The sequence below is a fragment of the Camelus ferus genome, chromosome 35, assembly GCF_009834535.1.
Source record: "Camelus ferus isolate YT-003-E chromosome 35, BCGSAC_Cfer_1.0, whole genome shotgun sequence".
Lineage (NCBI taxonomy): Eukaryota > Metazoa > Chordata > Mammalia > Artiodactyla > Camelidae > Camelus > Camelus ferus.
The window spans coordinates 22,365,224-22,384,377 of NC_045730.1; the positions used below are offsets into that span (position 1 = coordinate 22,365,224).

The 19,154-nt window shown below is 46.1% G+C and overlaps 1 protein-coding gene across 16 annotated transcripts in view; it reads right to left on the reverse strand.

Annotated features, from left to right (window-relative positions):
• BEND7 (BEN domain containing 7) overlaps positions 1-19,154 on the reverse strand; it is an 80,305-nt gene that overhangs the window by 49,825 nt on the left and 11,326 nt on the right. For all 16 annotated transcript variants that reach the window (XR_004317550.1, XR_004317548.1, XR_004317546.1 and 13 more), the window contains 2 exons: positions 5,479-5,778; positions 2,636-2,758 (listed from right to left, as the gene is read on the reverse strand). Coding sequence is in view for 10 of the 16 variants with exons in the window: in XM_032474113.1 (XP_032330004.1) it covers positions 2,636-2,758; positions 5,479-5,778 (423 nt within the window). In the remaining 6 variants the exon portion in view is untranslated. The remainder of the gene's footprint in view (positions 1-2,635; positions 2,759-5,478; positions 5,779-19,154) is intronic.

Below are 19,154 nucleotides of genomic sequence, written 5' to 3' on the forward strand. Positions count from 1 at the left end.
ACAGGTGCCCTTTGAGAAGGAATGTTTGTTAACCATTTAAAAATCCTCTGATGGAAAGTTTAATGGGAAAATACAGCATTATTACTTAAAGCTTCATATGTTGATACGGCTTACTAAACATGACCGCAGGACACAGGTGCTCTTCTACAGAAACACGCCACTAAATACAAGCTCTTTACATGCACAGAGTACGGGTCACTGCCTGTCAGGCTGCAAATAAAGAATATTGATACTTTGAACTTGGTATCTGTCTCTCCGGACTGGACAGACATTCATAAATATTAGGAACAAACCCCTTGCGCTGCAAATGAGCACTGCCAGGCTCTTTGACCACCTGTGCAGGAATTAGCCTAGCTCCCTGGTTCTCCACCTTGGCTACACATTAGAATCACCCTGGAGCTAAAAAAAAAAGAAAAAAAGAAGCCAGTGCCTCAGCCTCACCCCAGACTAATTTGAATTGGAATTTCCAAGGGTGATGTCTGGGCACTGGGAATTTTTTTTTTCAAAAGCTCCTCGAGTGATTCTTACAAGCCAGACTGGAACTTTTCTCTGTTCTACCCGAGGCTAGGTCACCATCCCCGAAGTCAGATGTCCTACGGAAGCAATTATCAACAGTCTAGGACTCAAGCCTCTCTAAGCCTCACTTTTCAAAATTAAAAGAGAAAACGTTTTAGCATAAAGAACGCAGGGGTTTCGGAGTTCTCCCCCTCCTTCTGCAAGTCCAGGCAGAGCCATCGTCTCTTGCATCCAAATCTCATTGCTTGATCTTATTCCCTGCCTCCTCCCTAAAGTCAGGATGAAACTTTCTAAACAGGAGTCAAACCTACGATTTATAGGCAGTAAACCTTAGGTAAATCTCCCCACTCAACACAAATTCTTAAGTTTAAGAAAATTAAAGAAGAGTAATTTATTCAGTTTATCCTACAGCTTTGGAGTCATTTACCGCCCTAATCTGCAAAGGTCCAGAAAAGAAAACAGGGTGACATGGTGGCATTTACTTAATAGATTCTAAAACGGCTTCAGTCAGGGATTTAAATGGTTGCAATTTGTAGTTTGCCATTTCAGTAGTAAGGAGCTTAAGTAACAAAACAGATCATTACATTTCATAGGCATATTTTCTTAAGTGCTAACAAATTCTCCCTCTGAGGAAAGAATCTGTACATAATGAAGTAACCTTTCTTTCCGGGCTCCTCATTTAGGAGATGTTAACCTTTGCCAGGTTAATAAGCACACAGATTATCCTGGCGGAACAAGGTGAGTTAAACGCTTACCAGTCTGACCAAAATGTTTATTTTTTTTTTCCCTTGGGATAAGACCAAATCTGGCACATAAAATTAGATGTTGCTTTTCAGAAAGCCCTTTGCCCACTTTACTTTCATGTGATCTTGGGTGACTGATGTGTTTTAAGTTTTTTACATCAAACCACATCACTGAATATTGACATTTTACTAGAATCCACTAAATGGCACTGAGCACGACTTCCACACGGTGCCCTTTCTGAACACCTTTACAGCGGGGCGGGGGTGGGGGGTGCCAGTCAGATACGACTGTGCTGTTTTCCTGCTCAAGGACCAGCCTTCCCTGAAGGGTGGGAAGGCTAAAAAAAAAAAGATTTATTATTTTCTGTGCCTGTGACAAAAAAAAGTTCTGTCTTTCCCCCCACTAACTGTGGGGGCTAGAACACAGAGCTACTTGAATAAGGACCTAGACTTCCAGACCTCCATGGAATGCTCCAGGTCTTTGCAACAACAGTAATGAAACAGGCTTAGGCTCGGATCATGCTTTACACAGTTCATTTCCATCTACTATCTCATTCTATTTCCAAACAGCCCTGTGAGTTAGATATTAATACTCCAGTTACAAGTGAGAAATCTGAGTTTCAGAGAAGTCACACAAGCTAGGAGAGGAGAAACTGGGACTCTGACCCCAAACTGCAAGTTCACTGCTCTTCAACTTGTCTAACAGGAGTGAGAACCAAAAAAGCATCATGTAAACAAAAAGACAAAACATGAGGTGTCTCTGAACTCCTCTGTCTTGAATGTTGGGGAGAAAAGCCACAAGCAGAGCCCAAGACGAGCGTTTCTTATCAGCTGATGCTCTGGAATCTCCACCAGCAGAGCCCAAGCTTCCAAAGGGATCCTCTGTGCATCCAGAAATGTGGGGCTTCCCTGCTGTCATGCAAAGCCCAGGGGGATCTTGTGCAGGAGGCGGGGGGTGTTGAGATGCACGCAGCCCCCCAAACCCAGCACCTCGGGAGGGAAGAGAAGTCATTCTCCCCTTGCTCCCTGACATGAACCCCTGTGTTGACTCACATTAGGAAAATGAGCTGAAGAACTCTGCCCACCTTGGGGTATCACTCTCTCCGAATTTAGTTAGCTTCATGAGTTTAACCCTTAAGTACCAGCAGATCGGGGTGAAATACATGGAGAACGTGCTCGAAAGTACTTAGCAGTATCAGTGGCAAAACATGTGTCTGACTTGCTAAAGGGAAGACGGGAGGCAGGAAAGGCTGAGAAATGGACACTTGAGAAAGCACAGCGAGACAGCCAGGTGGGATGCAGTGAGGAGTCCAAGCCCAACAGCCCAAGTGAACACGTCACACGCGCATGAAAAGCCAGAGGGCTGACCTCCGTACCTGCCTGGATCTGCATTAACTTGCGCATGGTCTTGAGCTCCTGGAGAATGGCCTGCAACGTCGACTGGCAGTTACAAGTGCAGCAGCTCGGCCCCACTGACGGATTCATGGCTGGAAGTTCTCCTAAGCATGAAAGAAAAGAATGACGGACGCCAGGCAACAGCGAAGGTAAGAGGGGAAAAACAAGGGGGAGGGTGTCTGGATGGGATTCTGAAGCCTGTGCAGTTATTGTGAAACCTGTGCCCAAGGAAAAGCTACCCAGTAATTTTCACAACCTGAATTTTGGGGCTGACTTGATCTAATTATCCGGGGTCTCCGTTGTAAGGGCCGTGCTGTTCCCGCACGCACACGCTTCGCCATCACGGCAGGCCTCCCTCCATCCGCCAGTTCATCTCAGATAATAATACGTCACAATTCACAAAAACCACACTCACGCTACTCTGCACAGAAAATAGCTCTGAGAACAGCCTTGCCAAAAAAACTCCCCAAAACCTCAAAACTGGTGGCTGCTTACGTCCTAAGAGTTCATATTAAGAATGAAATGTGTCTAATTATTAAAATAATAGTTTTAGCATTAATTGTGTTATTCCAAAAATTAAGAAGTGTTAATACATTAAACTTTCAGAACACTCTCTGGGGGGTGGGGTATAGCTCAGTGGTAGAGCTTAGCATGCATAAGGTCCTGGGTTCAATCCCCAGTCCCTCCATTAAGAAATAAACAAACCTAATTACCCTCCAACCAAAAAATAGAAAAAGAGCACTCTCTGGGTGTGATGTGCTTCAGTGGGGAAAAGCGGAGGAGGCAGGGGGGTCTGGGAGGATACACTTGAACTTAAGAGGTTGGAGGGCGCGGGTGTGTTGGATTTTCTCCAGCTTAATAAAGGAGATCCTCTGTCTTTTTCCCATTACCATTTCTTCAGTTTCACTTTAGTCTCTTTCTCACTGTTTAATACATCTTTTCCATAATAAAACTATCCTATCCTGTTTCCCTTATGTGTAAATAAACATCTCCCTATCATCCTTGGAATAAAATGGGACAATGGAAAGTCACTCAGTGCAGCTCTCTCTAGCCTTGGTACCCAGCCCTACTACCTTAAAGTGGACCAGGACAAGGAGACTGCTATCACCTAGGTTTTTCAAAGATGGAAGAAGTATTAAATTCTACACTTTAAGTCCAATGGTATCTTTTACTACACATTAAATACAATTTAAATCCTGCAATGTGCATTATTTGTGGACACTATCAAAAGACTGAACACAGCAAAACCATGAAATACTTAAAGATAACTTAATGTTTGGAGCAGCACAATTATTTACATTCAAAGTTGCAGCAAACTGAGATGTCACAACTTTAAAACTGCAAATAATTCCAATGAGACAGATACCAAAGTTGTCACAGTTCAATATAACGCATCTCTTTTGAAAATACGTGAGCAATCAACACAAAGAGATCTATTTTTCAATGAATATGGAGGAATTTAGGCTTGCAACTTTTACCGTTAATCACATTTTCCAAAGTACATCCACCAAGCTTGCTGTGCCCTGGAAGACAGAACATTGTTCACCCAACACTTTCTGATGTGGGGCTTACTAACTTCAGACAGGCCTAAGGGCATTTTATTTCTCTCATTATTTCTTCCACCACAGGAGAGCTAGGAGGGCCTTACAGAATATTCCTAGTCACTATTCTCAGTCTATCTTCATCATTTTTAGAGGACAAAACCAACCCTTTTCAGCTTGCTATAAATCATTTTCTAATTTTAAAGAGAACTGCCTTTTTATTTTTATGGAGGAGCCTTTAAAGAGCCATCTCCTTCTAACCTGGATGCACGCCAGCGTTGAATCTGATACTGGCTTATGTAATATTAAGAGAAAGAGAAGACACTATGCATCTCTTGGGGTCCCTCCCTGTCTCATCAGCAGTGGCTCAGGAGGGCTCTTCATCCTTCTGAACTGGTTACTGCAAACTCTGGATTAAAAAAAATAAAATCACAACAGTTCTCTTTTTCTTGAAGGACAGTGAATGGGAAAAAACAAATCCTTAACTTTTCAAGGACACCAAAGATGCATTCTTGCTTTCTTCTTGTTCTCTTTGTGAAAACCACAGATCTGCACATCTGAACATTAATTTCTAGAACAAGTAACATCCCATGTCACTGGAGGGAAAATTAATGTGAATGGAGAAGTCACTGAGTTTTTCCTTACGTTTTGGAAAAAAAAAAAATTGCCATTTGATTTTTCACCCTAAAATTAGGAATTTAAATTAAGGAAATTTTACTTTAAAGGAATAATTTGCAACCCGAGTAAAGCCAGTTATAAAATATGGATCATCTGGTTCAGTAGCTTGAATGGGAGGCCAAAGTGAAGGTGCCACTTGGGGGCTGAGTTATCAGTCCTCCCGCTGACTCCTCAGATAATGAAGAAAGCGCCAGGACTAGGCATTAGTACGAGGGGATGTATTAATAATACACCGCATGACCAGGAAGCTGTCTTTTAATGACAGAGGGAAGCTCTTTCTGCCCTAATGTTCAGTCTTTTGTGACAATAATACCCATATATTGGCAAATGATGGCTTTAGCATCTTAAAGGGCTAAAATCTCTACAAAGAAACTATCACATCTAATGGAGAACCCCCAGTCTTTGCTGCTTCTCAATCCTGTTTTTTTTTTAATACTTGTCAACTTTGTCCTTTATTCCTTTATGTCTTTTAATACAACTCAGCTAAGGCAAGTGATGAAGGGAGAGCTTAATACATTGATCTCAAGGAACATACTGACTATTCAGAAATAAAATGCATCCAGACCACCGCCTCTGAAAGCCCTCCGCTCGTCTGATGACCGTACCGTTGGCGCTCCCTGCAGCGTGGGGCTGGCTCTGGAAGGTTCTAGAGCGGGTGCCATACTGCCCTGAGAAGTGCCCGCTCTGGGGCGGTAACTCATTCCAGGCACCACGGGAAGGCGGGTGGAGGCTCTGCGGGGCCTCGGCGGAGTTCAGGCGGGGGGGCCAGACTGAACCCAAATCCTGGGGTTCTTCTTTCAGCTTCTCCCCCTCCTTGCCCACACGCTGATACGTCCTCCCAGTGCTGTCATTCAGTAATCTTCTCATTCCTGTAATTTGTTTTTTAATTTCCATGCTTTCATCTCCTAATGGAAACAGGGCCAGAGATATCACTGTAAATTAGCGAGAGAAAAAAATAATCCACTACCAAAAAAAAAAAAAAAAACACCAAAACTGCCACCCCTTCTTTGGAAATGGAAATGATTACTGATTCCAGATGCAAGCTTCTCTTTTAAGATTCCTCTTCCCTCAGGGGATTATTTTGTTTTTGAACCAAGGTATCTGTACTGCACTGGGGGGTACTTAAATATCACCTAAAGATGACTTCAAAATTATGCAGACATAAAATATTTTCTATAAATAAGAATATTGGAGGATGCTGAGGTCTATAAGAAGCTATTTCAAACATACTATCTTCTTAAATTGTCATCAGCCAGTATCTTCACAAAGATTAAGAAAAGTAGATTTTTTTTCCCCTCTAATCTGGGTATTAAAATAAAAGTCTAACGCTAGGGCGTGTATACACACTCATACAGTCACTCAACTAAAAACGTTTGAAATTTCACCAAGAGAAAAGGAAAAGGCCCACAGAAAGGATCTTTTAGGAAAAACACAGCTCTTGCAGATAAATCTAGTACATTTAATACAATTATGTTTTAATGTATTCGGCATCGTTATTAGCCAGATTTCTCTGTAGCACTGGTAACCACACCATGAGTGTAAGGATTTTGCGTGGTCAAGGTAGATATTCAGCCAATTAATATATGAATACATTACTGAATATAAGGGAACTTTTATATACTGTCTTGAAATAAGTACCTTCAATTTTTAAAATGACAACAAAAATATTGTCTTTAATATTTAACATGAGCAAACACAGAAATAACACAATTTCCAAATGTGCAATACTGCTCTGCGTGGGCATATGGTTGAGAGGAGAAATATTTTAATTTGTAATAAAACTCTTTACTTCCAACACCTGTGAAAAAGACAATATCAAATCGTAAATCATGTTCCAGAGTTTATGAGAATGAATGACCAAGCACAACTTAAGTAATGCAGAGCCAGCAAAATTTACAACTTTCTCAAAATGTCTGGGGAACAGGGTGTGTCTGGAAGAGGTCCCGGAGGAATTCTGAAAGACAAATCTATAAGCCATTGTGGCTGGTGTTAGTTTCCGCATCCAAACATATCCTTCCCCGGCTGGCTTCACAGCACAGTCTGGGCAAAGGAGAAGCTTCTTTCCTACAGGGTTTTTAGCCTTGATCTTCCAGATCAGGGAAGTCGCACATGCATCCAAGGCTGCAGCACACTGATCTCAGCTGGCACTGGTTGGTGGCTGCCACTCCCCCGGTCCTGGCTCCCTGGCGAGAGCTGCGCAGCCGAGCCAGGCGGAGGCAGGCTTGCTGCCTCGTTCTTGAGCCAGTGCCAGCTTACTCTCCACACGAACCCTGACACGTCACACAAAAGGGATACTCTCTTCTCACAGGTTCCACCTCTGCTCCGGAGATTGAATTCTATGATAAAGTGCTGTCTTCAGTGGGGTAAAAAGTCATGCGGATCCTGGAACTTTCTACAAGCAAATCTGCTTTGTCATGACCCGAGCGCCACGGTCCTAGAACTTGCATGTCTGCAGATGACCAGACTGCACCTACAATGTGACTCCTGCAGACTTTTCCACGTGGAAGACAGGATCCTAAGTCGAGGACAGGGGTGCAAGCACAAAGCGGGATTTTGGCTGTGGGCGCTCCTGTGGCGTTCAGAGACATTCCTTCCAAAATCAAAACTAAAAACAAGCAAGGATAACAGATCAGGACCCGGGACCAAGGAGGAAGAGCCAGGGGGCTGTGAGGGACAGCAGAGTGGACTGACTTCACTCGGGAGAGCACTTGCCGTCTGTCTGACTCAGGGCATCCGAAAGGACAGCGAGTAGAGACAACCGCAGGGGTCAAGGGGAGGGAGACGTGGGGGAGCTTCTTAGAGGAGGCAGGCTGGGCATCCCCAGAGGTCAGGGGAGGCGTAGGGGTGGTCTCTGGGGCCACTGAATTATCCTTCCTTTAGCCAAAGAGGTCGGGAGCAGCCCTGGCCGTACCACCTGGGGGAAGAGGTCCTGGAACCAGATCCCACACATGGGCAACGCGGGCCCTGCAGAGATGGGGGAAGCGTTCCCTCGCACATTCGGGACAGATGGAGCGAAGGGTCAGGGGTGAGACCTAACGACTAAAAGTGGGGACGACAGAAGAGGCTGAGCAATCAGGATACACTGGGATGGAGTGGGTGCCAATCACAGAGGCTCAGACCCTGGGCGCTGGGGTGGGTCTGCGGGCAGGCTGGGGCTAGGGCTCCCGGGACCTGGACTCGCTTCCCAACTGCACTGACTTGCTACTTGATATGAGGCAAGCCACCTGCTAGGCTCCAACTTCAGCTTCCTGAACTGTAAAATGAATGCACAAGCCCAGGGAGACGCAGAGCTGTCTAGGAGGGCTGCAGGTTTTCTCGTTACCAGGATGTTCACCGGGCACCAAATGCCTCTGAAGGTCACGTGTGTCCTTGTCAGAAAGAGTGGGCTTATTCTGACTGTCACAGTGAAGCCTAAGTTCTCTGATTCAAAAAAAAAAAAAAAAAGTGTTTGGCGGGGGGCAGGAAGTATTAAGAGATTGAGACTTTGACCATTTGCATTAGTTGACCTCTATTTGTCTGTCCAGTTCTAATGAGTCAATGGCTTCTGGTGGCAGGAAAAAGAGGCTCTAAGACAATGATTCTGTGAGGAAACCCGTGCACTTCCCCGACTCCTTTCCCAAATGAACTATGCCTTTGCTCGCGGTAACCCCAAGGGGCTGGATCTTAAGAAAAAGAAATCTTACTAACACGGATCCCTGCCACGTGGCTGCCTTATAGGTAAAACAACCTTAAATGAAAACGTTTCGAGTGCTTAGTAACTGTACTCCTTGGACAAGGTCTACAAAGAATGCAGGCTGGATTTCAACTCTGTGAAACCACTCTCCTTCACATGAGAATTTATATGATCCCTACAGAGTCCTGCAACACTGAAGTCATCATGCAGGATCTCCTTTAACTTGGCCCGGAGAGAAAGATGAGCGAGGCAGAACAGGATTATTCAGGGTTTGGGTTAGTAAGAGAAAAAAGGCGGTAATGCCCAAACCCAGGGTACTGAGGTGTCACCTCTGATCCCCTCTTTTCACAAAGACTCACAAGGATCAGTTACCATCTCTCTGCCCTAAAAATTAACTTGTGTTGACGTATATATAGTAGGCGCTCCATACACCTTTCTTAAGTAAATGAAAGACATGTCTTAGCAAAACCAGAATGCCGTCCAGTAAAGTTACAGATGACACTAAGGTTATAAACAAACAATATATTAATAGGATGGAGAGAAAGTCACCAGAAATAAATTATTCAAGACACACTTACCAAGCATCTCCTAGGCTCCAGAGCTACAAAGATCATCTGGTACAAACTGAAAGTCCCCCCACACTCCCACCCCACCCTGCCAAATCTCTCAAAGTCTTTTACCCAAATCCCTTTTTTATTGGTTGGTTATTCTGAAAAAGGGTCCTGATTTTCCCCAGCCTGCTGCCCGTACACGTCTTTTAATTGTGTGACCCCGGAACTCCAACTAGCAGATGGCCCTCCAGCTCCCTGCATGAAAGTTATTCATCTCCCATTTCCTTGGGGCGGGGAAGGGTGGCTCCCCCAAACATCACTCTTCCTGCCCCAGGCAGAAGCTCACTGTTGTCTGAGTTGATGCCACCAGCTGTACCACCTTCCATCCTTCCTGAAAGGCAGTCTGCATGCTGGCAGTTTATGACTCATAAAGAGGAGGGGCAGGTGATGAAGTTGAAACATATAGTCGGGTCCTCCTTACGTGCCAGGTTAAGGAAGAATGATGTCGCACTGGAGATACTAGGTTATTACTCCGGGTAATTTAAAATTCATTATCTCCTTTAATATAAGAATGATAAATAATCAGATCTACCCTTTAGACAAAGAAATCTGGCAGAACTATGGTGAGAGTGGTGTGGGGAGGGGAAATCAGCTAGCCAGTTATTGATAAAGGCTATAGGAATGGCTGTGACAGTCTGTACCAGGATTTGGGGGACAGGAATGGAGAGAGAAGATGGAGAGAGAGAGAGTGAGGAAGTTTCACCAAACAGACTTGGTGAGTCACTGGATGCAGGGATGGGGGTAGGGCTGCTAAAGAGAATCAATTAAGGGTAACTCCAAGGTTTCCCGCTTGGGTGACTGAATGCATGCTAATGCCAGTCAAAGAATTAGAAGGTTGCAGGGAAGAGGGGTACAATGAGCCTAATTTTAACAGAGAAAATAACATACAAACACATACAAATAAAGGCATTTGGGAACGCAGCTGCAGTTATATCAAGTTGACGAAGAAGCGGTTCTCCTGAACGATTCTGGTAGTAGCAGCGGCCACCATTACTACCAGTAGTAGCTGGCCCCCTGGACTCAGCCAGCCCCCGGGGTTCACTAACAATGCAAGGACATCTTATATGGAGATATCAGATTTCCTATTACTCTAACATGCAGAGAGCTCAAAACCCTCAGCTCACCATTAAAAGAGCCCTGACCTCATTCGTTTCCAAGCTGGTAAAGTGAGTCCACCTCTTCTCCCGGACTCCCTGTCCCCGGGGCACACAGCAGTCACTGCAGTCAGAACCGCGTGTCCCCAGCTCTTTCTGCCCCCTGATCCACTGTCAGGTCCACCCCCAGGCTGCCACTCCGACAGCAGGACTGACAGACACTTAGAGCCCCGAGGGACAGTCCTCCGCTACTCTCAGTATGGACATGGTAGTGTCATGTCCAGTTCTGCCCTGTTTTAAAGAGGCTGCCGAGAAACTTGAGATCATGAAAAAAGTAAACGAAAAAAGCTGAAAGGAACGAGGGAAGGGCAGAGAAGCTGGGTTGTTTTGTGGAGGAAGAAATGGCTGTCGAGTGGCTTAGCCGTCCTCAAATGCACCACGTGTTTCGACGGACGCTGTTCTTTACTAACAAGGAAAACGTGGACTCAAACTGTAGCTTCCAGGCAGGAGGCTGGGCAACATCATGCTCTAAAGAGCTGACCCTTCCAGGTCCCGAGTACGAGAAACAGAGGAGAAGCATCTGAGAAAACGTGCGGAGGAAGTGACAGTCAGGATGCTTTTCCGCTGGGGATGCTGAAAGAGTTCTGCAAACAGTGGTGACGGTGGCATGTCACTGTGAATATACTCAAAAAAAAAAAAAAAAAAAAGCTTGAAAACTCCTTGCCCTTTTCAGGCAATGATATGTTAAAATAAACAGAAAAAAGGTTGAGTTTAGGCATGAGAAATACTGAGATGACCAGGATCTCTTACACACTAGCGGGAGCCGGCACGCAGCCTTGCTGCAGAGAGACTGAACCACGGCCCGTCGAGTGACAGCCATGAGAGAAAGGACAGGAAAAGGGGCGCAGGGTTCACCAGGTTGACCCTGCACTCTCTTCACAGCTCTCAACAAGTGAGTCCAAGAGCAGAAGCCCTGCAGCAGACTCTGTGCTCTGAGCAGACCTGAGGTTGGCACCCTCACTCCAAGCCCGTACTCATTTGGAGATGCTATCAAGGTCCCAACTGGCTGTCCCCAGGGACAACAGCCATGTGTACAAGGGACATGCAAGACTGGGACTCTCTCTCAGCAAAAATGGTCTGAAAAGCATTAGTTTCTTAGACCACAGTGATGGTTGCCAAGTGAGCCCTTTCCTCCAATGCAATTTAAAGTGGAACCCAGCACCCCCACCCCCCCTACATACAAATAAAGAGGAGCCGAGCTCTACTGAAGAGAATGTGCCAGAACCTGCAATCCTGAAACAGGCCCTGGAGTCCGTTCGGGAGCCCCAGGGGCGCCGCACAATAGAGCCTAACTGCCACCGGGAAGGTAGGAGGCAAAGCCGTGGCTGGAGAAGCCCTGAACTGGCGGATTCAAGCGTCTCCACTGGGCGGAGTTAACCCCACGTGGGCGGCCACACGTCGGAGGACCCCGCTCAACTGAAGGCTACAGGGGAACATAAGCAAGCAGCCCAAAGCCCCTGTGGCATTTTCATTTAAAGGACAGTGAGGTCCCTTTCAAATCTGTTTGGATGGTATCAGGTTCCCTCATCCGTTCAGTAGTATTTACTGTACTACTGCTCAATACGAGACACCGTGGGACCGAAGAGAGGTAAAGAGAAGAGACGTAACAGCCCCTCCAGGCCAGGAGCTCGCAGCCTAGCAATGGACACAGACGGACGCACAGGGCCTCGCCCCGAACCAGGGGCGGGCATCTCCCCACGGCCGCAGCCGGGGCGGGAGGCTGGAGCGCTTCGTCCTCAAGGCCACGGAAGGAAAGCCGGGCAGGGCCCAAGACGGAATGCCACAGGCCCTCGCTGGAAAACGGGCCTTCGAAGCAGAAAGGACAGAAGGGGGTTGAGACGGGAAAGAAGGGTCAAGGGAGCAGAGAAGTACCAGGAGATGAATCAAAATGGGCAGTCAGGCTGCTTCTCAAACGTGTCCCGCAAAGAACCCCGACAGACAGTGGGGAAAACACCTGGAAGCCTGGGGGCGAAGTCCTAAAAGGGGACTAAGCAACAATTGTCTTTGATGTCTTCATGTTTTATCTTCCAGAATAAATGCAAATGTACTCTGCTCCCCACCCACCGAGACGAGCGGATCCATGCAGCCCGCGGAACCGCACTGGGCCCATCCCAGAACCATCCCAGAAGCCACAGGGTGGTGTGGCTTGTCAACGTCCCGCACTACGTAATCGCTAGTGTGACTGAACAGACTAAACCAAGGGGGTGGATGCAGAAGAAACACCCTGGATGCTGCATCAATTACAGGTGGTTCAGGCATTGAGAGGAAGGGGTCGTTCTGAACTGGGAGGATTATAACCAGCTTCCTGAAGGCGGTGAGACATGAGCTGGTCAGTAAAAGACGGTCAGCATTTCCATGGGCGCTTTGGGGGAGAGGAGAGGGGACTGCACTGAACACTGACTGAAGGCAGAGAACAAACAAAGTGGGCAACGGTGACTGAGCTGCCTTCCTTGGACCGAACGGACACTGAATGGGCGAAGCAGAAAACACAAGGACCCTGATGTATTTACCTTCTCCTGAGGATGACGGGACGTCAGTGAAGAGAGTGACATGATACAACTAGAACTACCCATCCAACGTGGAGAGTTTATCTCCTTATGTCTCCCCCGGGTGTTCCTATAACACGGACAACTTTTATTTTATAGTAAATATAACATGGCCGCCCAGTCGAATGTTCCTTCATCAGACGTGGAGTGTAACTCCAGCCACCACTCAGTGAGCAGGTCAGAAGCCACCACTTCAAGTAACGTTCACGAACAATCAAGCCAAAGAGTTAAAGCCCCAAGGACCAGGGAGACGTCTCTTCCAAGTCAATGAAGTTAATGGGCTCGGGACATGCACGTGTAATTCACAGGAGAAATACACAGCTAAAAATCTCTTCATCTCCCTTATTACTAATGTAATGAAAACTAAACAATGTGAAATTCTTTGTCTGTTACTTGGCAAGGACTAGCGATTCATAAAAGCCCGTTTCTGGTGAAGTTGTAGGTTATGGTCACTCTTTCGCTGTTTTGGAGGAAATTCGGAAAGTCCATTTGCAGGCATGTCTCCTACAGAAACGTTCAGACACACGTCCCACCCATGACACACAAACAGGGACATTCACTGTAGCAACATTTTACTAGTGAGACATTGGGAACAATCCAAACGTCAATCAGTGAGCATTAGATAAGTGAGCTATGGCGTATCAGTACAATGAGACTACGGTCAATCTTTACATGTCTGTAAAGAATGAAATGGACCTTTATATAGTCATTTGGAAGTAAGTCCAGGATAAACTATAAACTCCATGGCAGCCAAGACCACGATTCTTTCCTTCACTACTCGATAATCAGGGCCTAACTGCCTGCCTTAAACTAGGCACTCAACCTGTGTGGAATCAATGGAGATTTGGTTAAGCAAAAAAAGTTACAACGCACTACACAGCATTATTCCATTTTCCTTTCTGTAACACACCACACACCCACACACGCACATGGATTTTTTTTTTACACGTACTCTATTGTTACCAGTGGTGATTGCTAGAGAGAGTGACTGGGGTGGATTTTTTTACTTTACGCCTTGTTTTCAACTTTATAAATTTTAACTTGAAAAAATGGTTTTGAAATGAATATGTATTGCTTTTTCATAATAAAAAAATAATCTGGAAGAATTATGTTCAGTTTTCTTCCCGTGGGATTGTAAAGCTGGGTATAAGGTGACTGGTAGCGGCAGCTTTGGACATTAAAAAAAAAAAATCTTCTCTAAGTCACCCAAGAAAGACAAAGTTGAGCAGGATCGGGAACCAGGTGGTGAGGGACAACAGCCAAAGACAAGCAAGCAAGGAGTTGGGGGGGGTGTATTTTACAAGCCGCTAGGGTACTGACATAAGATTACTTTCTCTTGATGCTCATTACAAGCCATGTATTTTTTAAAGGAAACTGGAGGTACTTGGGGTGAAAAGTGCTGAATTTTCCATTTCTGGGGCACTTACTACATACATCCCAGGCCCTCTGGCAAGCACTCTGCCTACACTTATCCTGGTTACAAGCTGAGAGGTGTGGATATTGATGAATACATTTTATCCAGGAGAAAACAGAGACTTGGGGTTTAGAAACGAGAGGGCCGCCACGATCCAAGGTCCCTGAGCTTCACCGCTCTGCTAAAAGGCTCAAGGAACTAACTTAGCCGAATGGCAGAAAGGACCCCATTCCCAAAACAGTCGTGCCGTGTGGTGTCCAGGATGCTGCTATGACACGCGCTGGGTGCCGTTTGAACTAGCTAGCACCTTAACCACCTGCTTATGTTAATACATGTGGTGGAAACAATGGAATCTTTGTAACAAACTCTCTTCACGGATTCCAATTTAGCTGTGCTGTTTCAAACTAAGAGGAATAGGGCTCAGATATGCCCCTTTAAATTCAAAACATGGTTCACGTGAATCCTGGTAGTTCTACAAAGCCAAGTGTTAAAAACTTGCAGAGAGCAGTGTAAGAATTTATTTGTGTTCCTGCTTTTGTGAAACGTACAGCTGAAGTCTTCAAAGGCTGACAGCACACACGGGAAAAATATAAAACGGCTGTAGACCCAGAGCTGCTTCCAAATAATCTTCCTTCCATTGAATGAGGGATAAAACATTCACAATTTACTGTCTGGAAGGAGACAGTCCTTTTGAATATATTTTGAAATGTGGATCCTCTGTGCTACTGTATAGAAAACTCTACGAGAAGTGAACACTGCCCCTCCTACTAGAGACGTTAATTTACTTAACTACACCACGGCTCGGTTAAGAACGACCAAGATTAAGACTGGCGATTTTATATGTCTTTGACCATTTAAAATTTTAAAAAATATTCCAAGTTAAATACATGTGCTGTTGTACAATCTCATCTTCAATGTTAACAATATTAATGATGATGAAAAACAGATCACAGTCACAGCGCCTTTCTCTTCCAAGGATCTCAAGGAACCCTGATAACTTGGGGCCCAGATGCCCCCACAGACTGGCAGTGCAGCCTTCCCTGAGCGAGGCCGGTGGGAAATCTCTGGGGGTGGGGCAACCACAGCAAAAATCAGCAGCTTCCCAACTTTTCTGACCAAAGTTTCATGAATTCACCCTTCCCTCACACCGGACACTCTGATCATTTTCTGTTTTATCCTATTTCTTTTATTATCATCACTGTTGTTATTGGGGTAGTTAGTGTTGGTGACAATCTGCTAAACTGATTTCACGACCCACTTACAGGTCACATGGCCACTGCCTTAAATGTTGACGTTTCCTAGGACCCTGGCCTGGGCGGTCTGCTCCCTCTCCACCCACTTCCTGGATTCCCCCAGCCTCTCTGCTGGCTCCAGCAACCCCCTGATGTGAGGGCCCCCGGCCCTGATCCCACTTTGGGGCTCCAGACCCACAACTGCCCACTGGCCAGCCCCACTTGGATATCTCAAAAGCAACCTTAAAATCACGTCCAAAAATGTATTTTATGACAACTATCCCCAAGCCTTAGTAAACAGCACCCACCCAGCTGTCCAAGCTGGAAACCTGGGCCTCAGCTCCCTTCCCCTCCCTCTCAAGTCCTGGCTCATCGTAACTTCTGGATTCACTCCTGAATCCTTCCCCAACCTTCTCCCCACCTTGCTTCCCACCACCACTGACGGGGCTACAGCCAAAAGCCTTCAGGGCTGCTCACCTCCGGTCCAGAGTCCAACCTGTAGCCAGGCTGATCTTTCAGAAACACAGACCTAGTTAAGTGACCTGCCTTGGTGGGACGCTGGCCACCTGCGGGTGGAGCCTGGCCCTTGCACTGGGGCCCTGGGCGCTGGGCCTCCCTGGCCGGCTTCTCCTGCCTGGCTCTTGTTCTAGACGGTGGCTCTCAGCTCTGACTGCACATGAGAATCAGCTGGACAACTTTTAAAACATACCAGTGCCCAGGCCTCACATCAGGACAATTAAATTCGAATCCATTAGTGATCGTACTAGACGGCCAGAGGGTCCTCAGCTTCAGCTCTAAGGGAGGTCCTCACTTCTCCAGGTGGGCTCTCTTCTGGCCGTCACTCCAGCCCCACATTTATCTTTTGGGTCCTTCTCTACTTAAACATCCTCTTCTGAAGGGTAAAATCCCTTCACCCCCCAGGGGAGGCCCCCCTGGTTCTCTGTTCCCAGAATTCATGATTTCTCCTATCACACCTAGTGGGTGGTCCATGTCCTAGCCTGGCACTAATGGCTACTCAGTAAAGCCCTACCAAATGGATACAAACCTATACCAAAAGGAGTGGGCTAATTCTAGGATCAGATATGCCAGGAAGCTACCAGTGAGGAAAGCTGGAGGAAAAAAAGAAAACAAAACCCAAATGTACTACTGATGTACAAGGCGTAAACCACCATCTGCGACGAACGTTCTCGTTTCGGGGAGGGTTGGGGGGTGGGGCAGCACCGGGGCCTCTGTTCAATCACGCCTTCTTGCGAAAGCTCCCCCCGAGGAACACATCTCTTCCTCAGCATCTTCCCAGTTTATCAGAGACGACAGGCAGGGAGGGGTTCCCCCTATTTCTCAAAGGCTGAGCTGCCCAAAGTGACCCACGGAGACCGAGGAGGATGGGCTGGGTCTGGACCAGGCATCTCCGCGGGGGCAGTCAGGTGGGGACGCAGACTCGGAGGAGGTGAGAGCTGACACTCCCGCAGCAGCTCCTTCTCCACCGTATTTCACACGATGCTTATTAAGGTGCCCATTAAAGTCACGCTAGTAATTGAAAAAATTATATATGTGTGGGGAGAGTGAGTTAATGGTAACAGAAGAACCTTTACTTTTGCCTCGGCTGCTTTCTTTTAAGTTGCACCTTCGCCTTGCGTTTTTGTGGAGTTCTTTACGTTTTATGTGTAGGTGTAAAGTCATATTTGAGATATAATTCCATTAGCCATACAAGCAACTTCGTAGGGCTATTATGTTGCATCAACTTTTTCTGTCAAAATAAATTGTTCAGGATATTATTCCTGGAACAGAATAAATTCTTGGAATTACTGAGTAACTTATGCACCGTCCCACTGTTCCAAGAACACATTACTTATTTTATCATGACAAAGTCAAGTTATTAATCTTCTGACTTCCATTTCAACAATGAGAAATTCTGGGAGACACCTGCATTACATTTCAGTTCAACTTTATATCATCCATAAACATCTCTGTTTTGGACACCTCGTCCAAACAAATGCTCACAGCATTAGTCTATGCAGCATCCAATTTTATGAAACTATAAAAGTTCCTTGCTGTTAATTACAGAGACAAATGTCTCATCACACATTTGGTTACCAGATAGCATAATTAGTTTTCTCCATTAACCTTTCAGATATAAAATCTGATTTCCAAGTTGAAAAAAAAAACCCTTGTAAAACCCATGGAATTCAAATAACACAGTATATTTGTACATGCTTGAAAAAAATGCAGTATGAAGAAAACAATTTTATGGATTCTTATTTACAAGGACACTGATTGTCTGGAATGTTGAAAGAAAATCTGTCTATACTTCTTAATGGTTTTAAAATATATGATCAAATATGCATTTTCTAAGCTGTCCTTTGTACAGAAAGGAGGCACAGTAACCTGACCATGAATGGCATGTGCCCCTCGATCTCTTCCCTGGATGGTGATGCAGCTGAATTGGTCCATCACAGCCTCTGTCATATGTTACCCCTTCACCCGGGCACCTGAGAGAGAACAGCGAGGAGAAGGCACCCAGTCTACAACAATGCAATAGTTTCCCTCTGCTCAAACCTGAAGGACCCCACGCCCCTGCCCTGCTAAGGACAACACTCTAGCTCACAAGTGCCGAGGGCGTTTCTGACTATCACGATACCTGGGGAGACGCTCCTGACCTTTGTGTATATTTATGTCGCCAACAGTCAGAGGGTGAGATCCAGACCTCCTTCAACACACAGGACAGTCCTGCCCAAGGAAACCGTCTCAGCTTAACAAACTGTCCCACTGGGATCAGCTGATAACTGGTGGCAAATTACATTTTAACATGTCTTAACGTGGCATTCATTCATTTATTCAAAATTAGTGCTCGAGAGTCTACTTGGTGCCAAGTATTGTGTACTGAAAACACAGGAAGCTCAAAGTCTTGCCCTGCAGGAATTCAAGCTGAGACTCGAGGGGTCAACAGAGGATCTTAGAGACAAGGCAGCTGGGAGAGGTAATTCTAGGCAGAGACCAACAGAGCAGATGCCAGGGCCACAGGAGTGCAATATTCCAGGGGCGGCTTTACATCATGCAGCGCTGTCTTCGAGGCCCTGGGGGCGGGGGCTGGGATACACACTATGGCTTCCCATTCCTGAGTTAAACTTTGAAAGGGGGACCACCATTAACCTAATACGAAAGAAAAAAAATTCATAATGAAGCATAAACGTTCCATTGTCAGTGTTGGTGCATTTCATTCCTGATGTGAGGTCCAGGTAGCCACTAAGAAGGATGAATGGACTTCCACTTCATGGAGCCAGGATGGGAGCTTCGAGGTAAAAGAGGTGAATGGTGAAGCTTCAAGTGGCTGATCTTACTACTTTATTTTTAATTTGAAATCGGGCTCCTCTTTCACTCACCAAGCATCCTCTGGTGTTTGTGATATAACCAGCATGGCGCTGGGTGGTGGGGACACAGAGATGGTCGTTAGGAGGACAGAGACAGACATAAACTGGCAGTACCTTTGCTTTGGTGGAGATGCTGTGCAAGGAGAGGGGAGAGGGAATCAGAGAAGACTGCCTGGAGGAAGTTACATCAACTTGGAGTCTTTAGGGCCAAGAGGGAGCCAAGCCAAGAGGAGGGAGATGGTGCAGGTGTGGGCTGCAAGCAGAGAAGGAGGTAGTGCAGTCA